At 41.3% G+C, this 18,161-nt stretch overlaps 1 protein-coding gene across 9 annotated transcripts in view; it reads right to left on the reverse strand.

The window, feature by feature from the left end:
- The window catches only part of RANBP3 (RAN binding protein 3), a 355,000-nt gene extending 339,097 nt beyond the window's left edge, over positions 1 to 15,903 (reverse strand). For 2 of the 9 annotated variants that reach the window (XM_078669890.1, XM_078669897.1), the window contains exon 1: positions 15,767 to 15,902. In XM_078669890.1, coding sequence (XP_078526016.1) covers positions 15,767 to 15,788 — 22 coding nt within the window. In that variant the 5' untranslated portion in view covers positions 15,789 to 15,902. Of the gene's footprint in view, positions 1 to 15,766 lie in introns of all 9 variants that reach the window. The other 7 variants (XM_078669894.1, XM_078669889.1, XM_078669896.1 and 4 more) reach the window with 5 other exon arrangements.
- Positions 15,904 to 18,161: the final 2,258 nt, after the last annotated feature.

The following is an 18,161-nucleotide window of genomic DNA, read 5'->3' on the forward strand; positions in this document are numbered from 1 at the left end:
CGGAATTATAAAAGCTTTAAAAACTCTGTATATTGCTCCTAAAGCGTGTATTCGAATTAATGGACAAATCTCCCCTCCTTTTTCAGTGACCAGGGGCACTCGACAAGGATGTCCCTGTTCTCCCTTACTTTTTGCTTTTTATATTGACCCCTTAATTAACCGTTTTTTTTGGAACAAAAAATTAAACCTATTTACTTAGCCAATATTAATTACCGAGTCTTAGCTTACGCTGACGATATAGTGATAACCACTACTGATGTCCAGACAGCTTTACCAGCGATTGATGACCTTGCTAAACAATTTGTGCTTTTCTCCGGCTACAAACTCAACCTGGAGAAAACACAAATTTTATGCTCAGGAGATAATCCACCTTCAAATATTTCCACTACTTTAGAGGTCACATATTTAGAAATAAAGATTTCCCTCCCCATAGAGAAGATACCAGAACGCAATCTAAACCCCATAACTCAAACCAATGCTTCACTGCAGCGCTTGGATCACCTACATTTATCACTATATGGTAGACTTAACATTTTAAAAATGATGATCTTACCAAAAGTACTGTATATCTACCGTACAATACCATTAGAATTTCAGTCGCTTTGCTTTAAAAATTTAGAAAGAAGTACTTTTCGTTTTTTATGGGGTTATAAACGTCATAGGAAAGCATCAAAGAAAATGATACTCAATAATGAACAAGGTGGATGGAATGTTCATTATTTTCTTTTTTATTATTTATCTGCTGCATTGCAATACATAAGTCCTTTAATTATGGGAGACAGGGTAGAAATTCTGAACTGTCAATCTCCTTCAATTTACGAAATGATTATGGGCAAGCAAGTTAAAGGTAGTTTTTTGAGGATTGTAGAGCCCAGCTATCACAAAAAAACAAAATATAAGATACTTAAGGCAGCTTTTGGAGTCTGGCAAAAAATTCGTAAACATATAAAATTATATAAACTAAATGCTTATACTCCCCTTATATCAAAGGGCCTTTTACCTGAAATTTTTTGTGATTTAACTATGTATAGATGGCAGCAGAAAGGAATATGGTATCTGGGAGACTTATTTAGTAATGATCAATTTGTTTCATTCCAGGATTTAATGAACAAATTTTCTGTGGGAAGAAATGATTTTTTCAAATTTCTCCAACTTCGAAGCTTCCTACAGAACCAATCTTTCTTTAACTTCCCCAGTTAAAATGACGAAAATGTCATTGTTAGAACTCTTGCAAAAAAAAACCCCCCGTATAGGTGCTATCTATTTAAGTTTAATTCAGGAATTCGGGGATGATTTAGGACAATGTCAGCGGAAATGGGCTAATAGCCTAGGTATATCTGATGTGGATATTTTGTTATCGATTAAAATGGCTTCAGATTGCCTAATGACAGGGATGATGAAATCCCAACATTTTATGTGCATTCATAATTTATACTACACCCCAAACAAAGTTGCTAAGTGGAGTACAACGACAAGTACGAACTGCAGTCGCTGTGGGTTATATGCAGCTGATGAATTGCATATGTTTTTTTCTTGCCCTAAACTTCCTATGTTGTTTCAACATGTTGAAAATTTTCTAGCTATTATTCTTAAGAGTGAGATTAAGATAACGGCGGAATTAGTGTTGTTGGGTATTGATCATACTGTTAGGTCAACACCAATTTCTTATTTTTTATTTTTATGTATGGCTGCAGTCAGATCCTGCATTACTAAGGAATGGATTAGCTCGGACCCGCCAACATTCTTTATGTGGCGTGAAAAATTATTGTTTATGTATAATATTGAATCTGCTATATATAAATTAAAGGGGGTTAAAAAGAGAATATTGGGGGAGAAAATGTGGGCACCAATTGCCGAATGGATTTAAACTTTTTATGTTGATTGAATCAGATTTATGTTATAAATTGTTATGTACTTTAAGAGGACATCGACTTATTCTAGTAACTATGTACTGCTGTATTCCCTTGCAATAAAACAATAAAATTAAAAAATTTAAAAAAAAAAAGGAATGATTATCTGCAAGTACTCAACCACTAGTCAAACAGAAGCCTCTTTTGTCAGTACTAATGAACTGGGCTGCAACATTCTAGTGGCACCTGAACGCCCACTCCCTTGAGATAACCGCCATGCAGAATTCAGTTTTCTGGGCATTTACCTTCATCTTTCCAGAATGAGCTATACCAACAGGCAATTACAGCATGGCTTTATGGGTGGAGTACCAAACACACCAGACTAAAGTTATGAAAAGGGACATACTATAGCACACTCCCTTCGCCAGCAGAATCTTGTCCTTTGCAGCGGAACGTCTCAGCGCAACAAGGATGACTTTCAGACTAGAGCAAACAGCTTTCCTAGTCAAGAAAGACCTATGTTCCTACACTGAAAGTGGCATTCTAACTTTAAGCATGTTACAGATTTTTTTAAATGTTCCAGTCGTTTACCATATAGTCAAATCAACACTTTGGAGCCATAGTAATTATACAAGAAGAGACCCAACCAAAGTTAACATGATTAGAATGCTCACTGTTTGGCTTTAGTTCTTCTTTGTGCATTCGGATTAGTTTTTCTTTGGTTCGGTTTTTTATCCAACCCCAAATAACAGCTGCTTGAGAGACATCTACCTCATCCTTTTTTGGCCGTGTACAATATCTATCTTCTAGATTCACCCCAAACGATGAAAAAGATTATGTATTCCTAACTTGTTTGTATCATTTCAAGATTGATCTTGCTAACACATTTAGCTGCCCAAATGCAGAGAATCAATTATATTCCATAATATAACAGTTGTAGTAGTGGAGCATGTGTTCATCCCTTAGGGGATCTTGGAGCTGAATAACAGGTGCTGATACCCATCTCAATGATATTTTATTAAACTGCAACCACAGGCTTCTGGAGTGGACGTATTAGACCAGTGAATCCCCAGACAGTTCTGTACGTTTTTCATCACTATGTTTTCTAGGTGGATGCGGGAGGGCTGGTAGATGAGGCATTTTTATTTAGTGAGTATATTAAGGACAGGCATGGAGTGGATAAGCTACAAGGAACAAACAAAGAAGAGGTCCAAATTACGAATAAGAAAATATGTAAACATGCCCTTAACAACCCATTGCTACTAAGGTGCAATTGTGACTTACTAGCCACCCATCGCTTTTTGTATACTTCAGTGTGACGGGTATGTCCAGACAGGAGTTGTGTGCTCACTGTGCCACTGGAACACAGATACACCTGACTGAAAAGCTCCAGTCAGGGTGAAACTGGGCTTGGGTTGCTTCTATGTCGGTCAGGGAGGGCCTGGCAGTTTAGGCTGTACTGTTCCTACTTGAGCAGGTAGGAAACAACAAGAGAGGAAGGGAAATCAACTCAGGAGCACTCTTACTCCCCTCAATACTGTAATCAAAACGACAAAAGAGTGTATGTACCTTTCTGCAAAGAAGAACATGCATGTAAAAAAAAAAACTATGTTTTTAGAAAGCCCTCGCATACCAACCTAGTTGGGGACATGCTTCATCATCGGGCCCCCCCCAGGAGAGGCCGAATGCCACCCTGGTGTGCTTCAATGCCAGAATTACTGTGGAGCTGGTATCATGCGAGTTGGGATAGGTGAAATTACATTTTAAAATGTCTAGACTGTGTCAAAAAAAACTTTTATTAGTTTGCCTGTCAGACTTAGATAAAAGAAGTGTGGAATAAAAAAACGAATAAATTGTTCAGTCATATCCCTTTAGGGTGTGGTCAACATGTTTCTGCCTATGTGGAATTATTAATCAGGCTTTCATCAGGACCATAGTGTCTTGAGCAGGGCCAAAACGGATTTCCATATGGCTGCATCCAAATTGAGGTGGCCTGGTGTGCAAAATAAGATGGACTGGGATGCGGTCTAGAGTAAGTACCAGTAGCTAGGATTAATTAACCCCTTCCGCGCTCTGTTAATTCTCCCGCCGTGTGGGAGAATTAACGCGTGGGCAGGATATACAATGTTTGTATACTTTATTATCCACATAGATAGCCATATTTTTATGGTCTGTTTGAGGTTTACGATATGCACGCATGACATAAGGGAAGCGGGATAGGTGCATGAAGATTTTGATGTGCCTCAACTAAGCTTTATCTCAGGAAGTTAAGTCAAAATTCATTTTAGTTACTTAAAACCATTGCATAAGAGAAATAAAGCATTAAAATCCTTACAAAGTGATCAAATATTGTGTGAACAGGAAGAAGTCATTTAAAATATGTAATTCCAGTTCTTAGAATGCATCTTGGTATAAAATAGTGCAGCATTGGCGGCATAGCCCTTGGTGGTAGCCCCCCCTTGCGGCAATGATTAATTTGACATTAAAATACAGTGAGGCCATGCATAAAAAGTAAAGCTCTGCTTGAATTTAAGATGTGCCTGTAGAGTGCTTTGAGTTAGCTTTGAGTTGTTTAGGGTCAGAAACCCCTACGTCAGCAATCTGACATATTTTTAGCCACCAGTGTCAGAAATTGTACTAGTCAGCAGTTGAGCTGCGGATCCTCTGGTGCAAAGCGGGCCAGCGCGGCCTGTCTCTGACTCCGAATCCCCCTTTGCTCAAAATTAACTTTTAGGAGCGGCTGCCGTTCCTTCAAGAGTTCCTTGCAGCACATACAAGGTGCAGCAGATCTTTCGTGGATGTGCCACATAAGCGGCAAGCAGTTCCTGTACTGTTCCTTTGCCAGTGCGGAAGGTGTTGAGCGCATGGTAGTAACCCCAGTCAATATTTCAGGAATTGGTCTTTAATGGTTTTTGAGTAGCTTAAGCTGAAGTATTTTAGGAGGTGCCAGTGCGCTATAAATGCTCAATGTCATCCAGCCATGTGTCCTCCTTGCTAATGCAGCTTTGTCTTCAACCAGCGATAGGGGCTTTACTGATTTCCACACTAGCTTTTTTAATGCAGCACTGCTGATGGTTGATTGCCAAACGCTGTAGGAACCCTGTCTTGTATGGGCACTCATTGAGGTAAGTCATGGCTGGTGAGGAGGCTCTCTTTTCACAACATTGATGTTCAAGCCATTTGCTTCAGATTATTATTGTAATGAGACAAGGGGGTGCTGTGTGCCGACATGTGTGTGGCTGACCAGGACTATATTGTCCGCATATAGAAAGCTTGACAGTGCTAGGACTCCTAGTCTAGGGCAATGGGAATTACAGGCATTCAATGACGGTACCAAGTATTCCAAGAAGAGATTGAATAAGGCCAAGACATCCCTGCTTGAGCCACTTGCTCGTCAGTATGCAACTTGATAAAAAATTAGCTGCCACCGATCTTTACCTGTACCCATGTATTTGTATGGAGGGTGGTGATTAACAGATTCAGCAGTCTGTGGAATCCCTCAACGCGCCAATTTACTCCAGATTCTGCCACAATTCATGCGATCGTAGGTGGCTTTGTTGTCAATAAAGCATAGATGTAACAGCATTTTTTTATGCTTCTGCTTTGTCAATTAGCAGTGATCTAGCCAAGATGTTTGTTGTTGTGCCGGCTAACTTTGAGAACTATGTTTAATTGAGCGGTATGATTGATCTCTCATTGGCACACAAGAGTTCCTCTGAGTGTTCCTGCAAAGTATTTCACCTTATTGTCTGAGAACGACTTAACGATAGTTTTTAAGCAGGGACTTGTTGACGTTTTTGAATATCAGAGAGATTATTGAGCCCCTCCAGAAACATTGAATTGCAGCAATCTGCCTTATTTCGGAAGAGAGAGGCTTTAATGCTTCAGCTCAGAGTTCTGCATCCTGTTTGAATAATGCCAGGGCCCCCCTCTCTCATATCTTCGCCAATTTGCCTTCTAATTGCTGGGATGTTGAGTGCTGGAGATGGTAGGACTGTTGTGCTCACTTCTGTTGGAGGAATTGCCTTCATCTACTTGGACGGTGGGGAGGTTTCCAATTTAATTTTTTTTGGTTCTGGCCCGGTTGTTTGCGGGGTGCAGTCTTGATGGAAGGGATCCCCTAGGTATCTTACCCATTCTGCTTCAGAAATGTGGGAAGTAACACCCCCCGATGAGGTACAAGTGAGGTTGTTGATTGTTCCCCAAAATCTAGCGTGGTCAGTGCGCTTGATATCAGCGTAGGGTTTTGCCCAGACCTCTTCTTCTCCTTGCCTGCTGTCAGCCCATTACAATCTCTTTAGATGTAATTTTTGCTGTCACAGTAGTGTCTGAGAAGCATTGTCAGATGGGTTGTGGTGAAGAGAACTTTGCATGTGATTAATAATTATTTTGGCATTCTTGATTTGGACCCATTGCGCTTTTGGGGTGCGCCTCGCCCCGTTGTTGTTTTGGTGCACCTTTGGTTTTAGTGGAACAGCAAAAGACTGCCATGTTGGTGGTGAAGGACTCCCATTTCTCTATTTCACTTGCTCCAGACAATGCCTTGAGCAGAGATGTGGCGGATTGCGAAAGATGCCCAATTGTTGCCTGTGCAAATCTGATCTTCTTGTAGCCGATAGCAGAGATTGACTCAGATGCAGCCTCTGACGGTTCAAAGATGGGCATAGTTATTTTTATTGAAAGCTCTTGGTGTCGGTGGTCACTATCGCCTTTGTCTCCCAAGTGGAATGAAATGACCTGTTTGAACAGGGAAAGGGAGAAGTGGAATCTATTGTTGTGCTTGTAGTTGAAAAGTAGTAGGTTTGCCAAAGGGTTGTCTTCAGCGAACCTCCCATTGGTGGCTCTTAGGTTAAGATGCTCAAGGTCCCCCAATAAGCGCCGGCCTGTTCTGGTTAGACAATCCCGTTTGCAGATGGGTTACCCTGCCCTCTTATAGCAGATGTGCAGGATAGCCGGGTTTGTGAAAGGGGGTAATGTTTATTCCTCAGTTCCCAAAGACGGAGCTTCCCGCAAGACTTTAAATGCAGTTTTAGATGTTCTCCGAATAGTTTTTGTGAGTTCTCCCCAGTGGGGGTTTGCAGCAGATAAATTCTATTGAACCCAAGTCTGTTAAGGACAGATCTGTCCAAGACGGAATATTTGCCAGCAGCCAGATTATATTTCCTCGTTTAAGGACGGTGTGCGATCCTCTGGATTTATATTCCGGACTGAAAATAAGGATGTTAGTGTCCCATTGTGAATTTGCTGCCACGAGGGTCTGGTGTGTCACAAATTCAGAAGAGCAACAGGTTGAGTATTAGTTTCCAGGCAGTGCTTTGGTCCTTACCCCTGACCTTTCGTTGCCGAATAGGTCAACGTCATGAATCCCGCTTTGGTCAGCTGAACTGTGCCTCCCAAGGCACAGTGCCACATCCATGCCCATCAGGAAGAGATTGGTCTGCCTCATCGGACCTTTGCTGTCTTATCAGTGGTTTGGTGAGTGTGGTAGGAACTGTGGTGTTTTCTTGGTGGTTATCCCTCTTGATAGTGGGGTCCAAACCAGTCTGACTGTCACCGTTAACTGGAGCTACCTGAGGGCCCAGGTTGGTTGGATGAAGTTAGGCCGGAAGCTTGTTGGAAGTGGTCTGTTCCGGCGCATGTCCTAGAGGTGCTTATTTCAGGAGTATGCTCTATTTTTGGTCCTTAGCTGTTGAGTTTAGTTGGAGCATTGGTTGAGTTTCTGAGCCCCCTCCTCGACAGTCCCCGGGGTGGCTTGGCATGGAGTGCCTGTGATGGGCTGATGGCTCATGGTCATTACAGATTCAGGTGGTTGTTCATCCCCATCAATGGATGTGGTTGCAGTTTGACCTGAAGTTAACCTAAAAAGAGGAGTAAATAGCCTGTCTGGTTTAAGACAGGCTTCCTGTTACAGCCTTTCCTCCTTTGGGCCCTTCTTTGCCTTGCATTTTTTCTTGGTTCTGTGGAAGCTGGTCCCGTCCATTTTGGCCCTGGTCTGGAGACGTCGGGTTGTCCAAATGCTTTATAGTTAGTGGCTCATTTGTTTTGAAGTTCTTCCTCCTGATGCTGGTGTCTTTTCTTGACCGCAGATTAGGTGGTTCTATGTTCCAGTTTTGGGTCCACTAAGGGGAGCGGGCAGAGACTAGCTCCGGATCATGTTTGTAAGCTGTGTTGACCTCTGCTGCAATCAACTAGGCTGTGTGCCCAGTTTGTGCAGTGCAGGCATAGTATGGTCCGGAAGTCCTAGGGCCATGGTGGAGATCTGGTCGGTCCCTAATCCTAGTCTGGATTTAGCGGATTTTGTCTGAAGGATGGTGTTCTTCCATGTGACTTCCACTTTCTAGTGGTTGAGGGGGCGATTGCAAGCCCTGAACCCCAGAGACACATGATAAGAGCAGATCCTGTGTCTTTCAAGAAGCAGAATTTAGTATATATTTTTGGTTGGAAGAGAGTGGTGCAGCATTTTTGGAGTTGTCTTTTCTCTCTTCTGCAGTGCCGCTTAGTGGGTCTCCTTTGTCGGAGTAGATTTCTATGAGAGCAAGATCTGGTTGAAGATCGGATTGAGTTTGTGCATAAAGTTTGGCTGGTTGTTGCTTCCTTTATTTCCTTTTGCACTTTCTTTCACCCCCCCCCCCCCCCCCAATTCCCTGCTCCCCCCATCTTTTAACTAATTGCTGCTTGGAAAATGAGGTTTAATTTTCTCTCTCTTACTAGAATTAACGGTTTTTGTCAAGTCAGGTGTCAGTTATTTTTCTCTAACACATAACATTTAAATATCCTGTAAATTAATAACAAATATTTTACAATATATCAGGAATTACAAAAAGAAAATGTTAATGTTTTTGTAATTAAGAAGTGTGATCCAAACAAAGAGCTAAATAGGAGCAAAACAAACCAGAACACTTTACTTGATGATGTGCAAATGAGACATATTTGCAGAAACTATTTACAAACATTATTGTTTGTATACTATATTATTTTATCAGTAAGGCTGCATGTCAATGTGAACGTTAGTGGCCATTCCAATGTAAAATCTGTTTACAAATGACAGTGTGCTACCACTGCATGCTTTAGTAATGCATTTATTAAACGTGATAGCTTTTAAAACATGATTTGAGAAACATTCCTGCCCCCGCCCTGATGACAATGCTGTTAATGAACCAAAATCAAGTAAGGGGTCATGTGTATCCTATATGTGGCTATATTTGTATTATATATGGAAAAAAAAATCTTTATTAAATCAAACAAAAGAGTTTTGTACAACAGACATGCTGAACTCATCGATTTGGAGGTGCTCTCATATGTGATAATGAAGAAAATGGCGGCTCAATTAATAAAAATATTTGCCCACGATCACATCATTTGAAACCAGTTTATGGGTCAATAGCATTACAAGTAGGTCCAGCAGATTTTTTTTAAGTCAAGTCACTAGACCTGCAGGTCTAGTTAAATTTTTATAATGTTTCGAGGACTGTTGTATACAATAATTTACTATCTGCACTACCAGTTCTGTCAAGCTCGCATTTCAACAGGGCATGAGTTGAGTATTTACAGTTTTGGTTTCTCCCCTCCAGAATGCTCAGGACAAACAGTATTCTTTGCAAAGACCAAAACATGACTTCACATAAACACACTAGTCTTGGACACAGATCCCTTTACTTTAAGTCCATATTGATTTCAATTCTGAGTAAGACTACCATGTTGAGATATTTAGATTTTTACAAAATGATTGGAACGAAAAAAGCTATTTATTATAGAGCGCAGGGCCCCAAAAAAAAAAAAAACACACCATGTACCCACACCCCTTCCAAGTTATCTTTGTCTCATAACTTTCCCTAATCTATGAAATTAGCTGGTTCCACCACGTTTAAATGTAGTGAAACCTCTGAAGGTGGGCAGACTGGCTACAGGCTGATGTTTGGCAGAATTAATGTAGCTCCAAGACACCCACCACAAAAAGCTTTAAAGCATAGGCTTCGGGCGCATCACTGCATTTGGTTCTTTTTTTATTGCTATGCCAACTAAATAACTAAACAAACAACAAATATAGACGTATTAGGCACTTTCGACCAGCAAGAATCTCAGAGAACAGTGCTATCAATCTTGCAGTGGTTGCACTACATCTTCTGTCTGAAATGATAACATGCATCCGACCAAAACAGAGCTGCAAGTTATAGTAATTAATGTTTGTGACATTTGGTGCTTGATAAAAAAAACAGTCACACACACAAACATGGTTCATTGTCAAAACAAGGGAGAGCAAAGTCAACTAAGAGGTCAGGGCATCACACACCTATACAATTATTGGGTAGGGTTTCTACCTTTCACTATAGCTGAAATTTGGCCACTTTAAAACACATCGAGAAGATAAAGTGGGAAAGACCAATTTTGGTAGGAATACTTGTGAAGCGATATTGCTCTATCCCAGTGACCTACTTTGGAAGGAAATGGCAATGTACATCAGTCACCTAAATGATCTGACACCAACATGAAGTAAACAAAAGTTTTACTTGAATTATACTTTGATTTGTACGAGTTTTGCCACTCTCTTCCAGCAAATTTATGGCGAGGAGTCAGGCTGCACCTAGCTGTGTGACTATATAATCCAGTCAAAATAAGGTATGATAATAGGAATGCATACACTCAAATCTGACCTGAGATGCCCTATTACTTCAACACCATCTGGCATCATTGTTAAGAATACCATTTAAGTTTCTTGGCATGCTAAAGTAGGCCTGATAAATTTAAGTTTGACAGCTGCTTTTGTGCCTCTAGATTGAAATTTATAAAAGTATGTATGAGAAATCCGACAGGGCTTGCTATTTAGAGTAAACTCTTGGACTAATCACTTCGCGTTTGCCAGGGCAAAAACGTCGCAGCACACCTGAGAAAGAACGACAGTGATTTGTTTACCTCAAATAAATGGACTGGAATATTTAAAGCGGAGATGCAGCCTCTGATCTGCTGTAAGAAGGGTTGCCACTTCACCAAACCATCCGACTGATAATCTGGGTTCATAACACAAGCGAATTCAGTACAGAGCTACATTACGCTCTAAAGACACCTGCATTATCATAAAGTGGAACAGATTTTTTTTTTTATACAGCAGCCCTACCCTGGTCTGTCCAGGAGGAATGGTCAATATGCAGATTAGAGGGTGTTCTTATAAGGAGCCGTTCTAATGACCTGCTCAGCAATCCCATCTACAAATCAATAATCACGGGAAGGTATCAATCTGAGTGGAGCTCAGCCTTACCCACATCTTTACGCTTGTGTTAATAAAACAAGATTTCTGTTCTGTTCGAATAAAATCATCAATGCATGTCCCCTCAAACATTCCTCACCCAAACCCTAAATCAACCTCACCTTCCCTCGTTATACCCTGCTACTCACGATTAGTACTTAAATTGTAGAATGTTTTCAGACTCACGTTGCTGTGTGACCTGTTCATCGCAACTTTACTTCAATATATGCATTTCAAGTTTCTGCAACCCTGACTACCACTTGTAATGTCACACAACTGAAAGACTCTGGTTACATTTTCTACACGCACAATTTGCATTCCTTTAACCAAGTGATGCTTGAAAAAAAATGTGGTGCAGATTTAGTGTTATATGACACTCCATGGAGTTTAGTTTTTGGTTGGAACAAACCAAATTCAACTGATCAGGAATGTACACACAATAAGTTATTTAAAGCTGGCTTTCGAAATCCAGGGTCTTTCCACTTGCCAGGAATTGCAATTGTTTGAAGAAGAAATACAATACATACACCGGTTCAGCCTCACAACCAAGACTCCTTCAAGGCTTTGGAAGTATGTATACAAATCATGTGAACCGTTTCCTTATGTAATACACACACACATCACACACACACACACCCACACACAAAGTATAAGGCAAAGAGGGCTGACCTGTGTGATCTATTGGCCCATGACAATGTTTGTGTCAGTGCTATACATCATGAAGTGTATGTGTCATGACGTCAAGAAGATGCACCATTCAGAAGACGAGCACGCATCATACATGCACACACCTACTGAATGACATGGTGGACATCTTTTCTTATTTTCTAGTCCAAGATGACAAATGCAACTTGGATATTAAGAAGAATTCACTTGTGCCCACCAATTACAAATATATATATATTGATTGATTATCAAGAGAGGTGGAATAAACATCAAAGGAGGGAATGAAGAGAGCAGGTTGGAGAGGATATGGCGAGAGTTAAGGGTAAAATGATTGCAAAGGAAAAGATAGAAGGGAGCAAGGCTTAATATGCCGGTAAGGTAGAGAATCGAAAGGAAAAGCAGTATGTGATGGAAAGGCGAAGTGGAGGCAGAAAGCAACAAAGAGCATGGGGGTGTGCAGCTGGTTGGGAGGAGGAGCACACAGACACACACACAATAAACCTAGAACATGTGCACACTCATGGAATTCTAAAAGACGAAAAAGAGAAGTTCCCTAAGTGTGAGCAGTGGAAGGATACAATCCAGCCAAACAATCATAAGGCCCATCAAGAGGCTATCCTCCAGGGTAGGAACATACAAGAAGATGAAGGCAAGGCATTGATTACGAGGCAAGCTAATGAGAGTGGCAATATGGTCAACAAATGGCAAGAAGCAGTGGGCTCTAAGCGATCTGTAAGTTTCTGGTACGGTCCACAAGAGGCTGTGGTCTACAAACAGCTAGAGGCTATCTGGTAGACGACACCTAAAAATGTGAAAAACGAGGGTACATAATACTAGAAAAGTTTGGTTATTTCACGTGCCAGGTAAGCCTTACATCAGAATTATAGACCTCTCTGATCAACACAACACTAGTTGTGACATGACCATGTAATGTAACACATAGAAGACAGGAAAAAAGAACATGTTAAAATTAATAGCATACAAAATGTTGTGGCCTTGAAGAAGTCCTGATATTTGGTTGGACAAAATGTGTGTCAACTGTATTCTCTATGGGGAGAGATAAACTGGCTGTGAAGTGAAAAGAATCCCAGCGTTGCTTGCCCGGAAATGCAGAAAGCGCTGCCTCAATAATGTACTCTATGATCGGACTTACATAGCTTAAAGCAGTATTAGTGGTACTTAGAACGTTTTGTGCTAATCCACTGCTGCCTTGCAACAATTCAGATAGCTTTTAAACTGGTATTTTATTTTTCTGTGAACACCATCAGTTTTTCTCTGACTTTAGGTGCGTCTTTCTAAGGAGGTAACAAGTGATAATACCCAAAATCTCATTTAGTATCTGAGCAACGAATAAAATAACTGCACATGTATTTATTCTACTTAAAGTTATTGGGTCACGGAAATGAGGTATAACAGCATATAATATGGAAATACTATGAAGATTAAAGCCAGGTGGGTGGCAAATGTTCTCTAGATAAATGCCAAAAAAGTGAAATATGATGTGCACAAGTTATTTTGTTCTGTGTCGGGAAACTGGAAAATAAACTGTGCAACCATAAGCTGCAACACAATTTGAGAATTACTCCCGAGTCAACATTCCGTTCTAAAAGAGGACATTAGGGTCAAAATGTCACCTCTCACACCAGTCTTTCATTCTGCTAAAAACCAAATTGAGTAAAGCAGATGGTTCACTTCGTTAAAACTCCCAAATGTTATTCGTGGCACTGGTGGTGAACATAACATACTTTGAAAGAGGAATTCTAGCAAGATGTGCTACATTGAAATTGTAGCACTGTATTTGCGTACTTGATGTCACAGTCCCTATATACAGAAAAACGTAATGCGGGGGAAATGTGTTTTTGGCACCGGTCCTAACTAGTCTGTCATATGCGGTCAATCAGTCAGGGCTTCGAGCTCCGCTGTGCACTCGACACCCAGGGCTACAGGTTTATTGGCATGTATTATTTATACATTTCTATTTCAATTTACCCATATTTATTTTGTGAATAAAATCGGCATGCAACAGGTTTATTTGCAAATTCATTTAATGTACAAATATACCCGTGCGCACGGATGCCTGAAGGGTTTCGGCCGTAAGAAACCATAGCTTATAATCACTCATGTGCAATACACCTGGATAAACAGTCAGCATTGTACTAAAGAACATACATGCACATCAACAGTTTAAAGCTTTATTACGAAAGCTCGGTATTTATTTAATCTCGCCTTCCTATATTCTGCGTAGGTACCGGCCTCACACTTTATTACGGTCTGTTTGTGTCTTTTTGTCCCTATTTAAACTTCTAGACAGACAGAACTTGATGGCTTTTTGTCTGCACGTTCAGAAAAAAAACGGACGCCTTATATATTGTCAACGACGTGCTCAAAAATAAAACTACAATTATTTAACTTCGAATATTCTCTTGTTTGACTTCAAGTGTCAGTAATGAGCACCTCGACAACTAACATTTTTGGAAAAATACCACTACGTATGTCCCGCAATATGATTTCAATATATTCGTTTATAAAGCCATCGTTTACCTAGTGATGTCGCATTTTTATTATGCCATTCGTTTCTTTTTAATTGCAGATTATATCACAACACAGGTTTGAGCACATGGCTAGATCACCAATTACGGATGCATGCTGTTGTGTTATGCATTTTATGTACATCTTGCTGCGCGCGCTCTGTCTTCGCGTTCCATAGAACGTGAAGCCAAGATCAGTTGTTACACTGGGAGATGAGAGACGGAGTTGTGCTGCAGTAGCCTAAATAAATATGAACATAAACTAAGTACAAAAGGCAATGGAAGTTAGGGTTACCAACCGTCCTCAGGTGACCCGGCTGAAGAATTTGAGCCTGCGCATAACGTCTCCAGACAAGCAATAGAATTAACTTGGACTGCACTTGAGTGTGTCTGACCACGACTTGAACTTTTTAGAGCGTGTGGCTATAAACAGAGCTATATAACAACCACCCTCCTGCTGCACTCGTGGTCTTTCCTTTGACAAAGCCATCGCATAACTGCAATCACGAGATGTAAACTAAATTTGCATATTGGAGGTTTGTTTAAAAAAAAGTAAACAGAAGAACGAAAGCGGTCTGTTGCATTGTTAAATAGCTAAGAGTGTTGATGCAACATTCTCGTTCTATAGAATGTGTAGTTTTGAAGGGCTGGCCAGTTGGCTGGTGACACTCTTCGTTGGATACTACTAAATAAATTTCCTTAGCAACTTTTCACACCTTGTCTGCGTGGAGATTGTTCACGGTCACTATTAAAGAAGTTTTGAAGCAATGTAAGACCAATTTGATCGCGGTTAACTTATTTAAAGATTGGTCACCGAGTGTCAACAAAGATAGGTCATTGAGTGTCAACAAAGATAGGTCATTGAGTGTCAACAAACTATTTACATTATTTATAGCAAGCAACCGTGTGGTAGGTTTCAACGGGCTCACTGTACATTTATATCAGTTCTGAATTTCAAACACGTGATTTACTGGGTATTGTTGCCATCAAAGTTGAACAGATGAGACCTCAAGGCATCCAACCGGGTGGAGAGCTGTCTGGCGGTATTTCCAAACGTTGCTATAAAACGCCGGTTAAAAGTATATACAGGAAGGATATTGCCATGACTTCAGCTGATACACAACCCACAGATAGCGGCCTATCAGGAGGAGCAGGTGCCCGTGTGAGTAAACACAAGTGCCTTGTGAGCGCGCAACCTTTGTTATGTCAGTGATGGGTGGGGAGGCGGGGTGGCAGCCGGCTCCGGCCCGCCTGCTGCCCTAAAGTATGCCCCCGCCCAACCGGGGAGGCCTGGTTTATTTCCATGTAAGAAATGGGCGCGCTCTCGCCTCCTCCCCCCCCCCCGTCCGGTGCCTTTACCCCACTTTCCCGTCTGGCCGACCAGTACCCCCTCTTCCCAAGGGAAAGGCATGGGTACAATTAGCGCTTTCAAGCCAGTAGAACCTCTCCAGCTACCCAACGGCCGCCGCCCCCTCCCTTACCTTCATTCGCAAGGTCCGCCATTTTACTCCCTTCGGGATTCCCACAAAGCACCGCGGTCGCCCGCTTGCTAAGCCAGTACTGAGAAGCCGCCGAGGCCGCCGGAGGCGCGTGCGCACTAGGCTCAGCGTCCTCCTTTACCCCGCCGGAGACGTTAGGACGGATCTTGCGCGAGCCAGTTTTTCCCTGGGCTCGCCTCGCGCCAGTAAATTCGGCGGCCATGTTGGAGGGACAGACTCGTTCCTGTTGATGCACAGTTCAGCGCTGGAGTGCGCAATAATCAATAACACTAGAATACAGAAACGTGGCTGTCTGACATTACAGCACATGATCTTGATTATCGTTTGGAAGCTAACAGTAAATATGCAACAATGTATTGTAAAATAAACTGTTGAACTTTTGCATCACAAAGTAACACTGACCAGGTATTCGGTACACATAAATTTAAAGCGAGATTTTTATTGAACCATTTAATTTTTCGCATGCCGTTCCTCTTACTTTCAGTGGCAACGTTTTCATTTTCATAATATGGCGGAAGAACAACAATTGCTTACATAAGGCTAAGGGAATTTGTGCCTTGCAGTCTTTTCTCCTTCTAGGGAATAAATGCTAACTATGTCTTCAAGGAATTGCATTAATTGGAGCTTTGACAGATGCTGGAGCTGTCAATTTATGTGTAAAATTCCACCACTTCTAGCGTTTGAGTAGAAAAAGTGACATATTGGGACTTGTTGATTTGCTGTATACCATACATGGCAACATTTTAGAAGCGGAAAGTGGAACATTTCAAAAATATAAACGGAAAATGTATTTCCCCCATTGACTTCTATTGAAATAGAGGGAATTGCAGGTGGGAGACATTCAAAATAAAGACCTTTTGGTTTCAGAAAGCGTGATTGTCCTGCCTGAATTCGGGTCTATTGGCATGTATGTGTTAACATTACAAGTATTGTCTCAGAAATCAAAGCAACTCTCTAACATGCTATTCCCACGTCTCACCGTACCTCAACGCACTCCACTGACTCCCAGTCCAGGAAAAATGCAAATTCAAGCTTATCATGCATACCTATAAGCCATCCAGAAAATCAGTCCAGCATATCTCAGCCACCGCCTCAACTTCTACCAACCAGCCAGACACTTTCGGTCAGTGTCCCAGGCTACTGCATACATGTCTCGGATCAAGAAGACCAGATGCAGGGGACGATCCTTCTCATACATGGCAGCCAAAGCCTGGAGCAACACCCTAAAACACCTCAGAACCGCTCCCTCCCTCATGGACTTCCGAAAGAAGCTCAGGACCTGGCTTTTCTAGAAAAAATGGGCATGATTCCATCTGTCCAACTTTTTCTGTCCCTTGCCCTGCTCAGCACCTGGATAACCTAGCAGGTGATTCACTGCGCTTTACAAATCCACATGACATAACATTGGTTAAAAAAGTAATTAGTAGCAGAAAAATTGAATATGTGTATAAGCAATCCATCAATTGCTAAGAAGTTCTCACTGCATTTATGTGTGACATTTCCATGTTTTTCAGTACTATCATGGCAAACATTTTAATGCTTTCTGTGTGACATGTTATAGTTGCCACCGTTATTTCCTGTCCTCCATAGAAAAACACCGGCCAGGTTGGTAAAATGCGGACAAAGTGGCAACTCTAGTAAGAAATTGTGCAACAATACTTTATAGTGATTAGAGTTAAAAGAAAGATCTTCCAGGAGTAATTCTGAAGTCAGTCAATTAGTTCAGCTGGTTTATTCTTGTAATTATCTGGCGAAGGCATCCCAAACTATCCTGAAGTATGCCTATTGACAGTCCTGGCAAATTTCACTGGTCCATGCGTTATAGGCACATCCAGTCTAGATTTTTTATTTGCAATCTGGGGCTTGTAGTCTTGTTTATTCAATTGTAAAGCAGCGCTATACATCCCAGAATACAAAGGAAACACCTGGACTGGAGCTAGAGGGACCAGACTTTGAAAACTAAAAATTGTGACATTTGCCAAAAATGGTAGAAAAGGACTACAATTTTACATCATTCGAGGGGTACTAAATGACCGTGCTCATTTTCACAGAAATACTGACAAAGACATACTAAGGAAATAAGATGCACTTTTTATGCCCATCATTTTGCCTGTTAATTAAAATGCTGTCTGATAAGAGCTGCTATCTTGTCCTGCTTTGGAACACATACAAATGTGCCCTTCGCTGATTTCTGTCACCCGCTCCTGAAAACTGGGACATGAGACAAATTTAGTAAAATCTGCCAGGACAGCAGCCATAAAACCATGACTGCCCTGGCAAATCCAGGACGCCTAGTTACCCTAAATGGAGTAGCACATCACACATGGACCTGGGAAACCTGGGAGCTAAGTATATGGTGGAATATTTACATGAAATG

The sequence above is a fragment of the Lissotriton helveticus genome, chromosome 12, assembly GCF_964261635.1.
Source record: "Lissotriton helveticus chromosome 12, aLisHel1.1, whole genome shotgun sequence".
Taxonomy (NCBI): domain Eukaryota; kingdom Metazoa; phylum Chordata; class Amphibia; order Caudata; family Salamandridae; genus Lissotriton; species Lissotriton helveticus.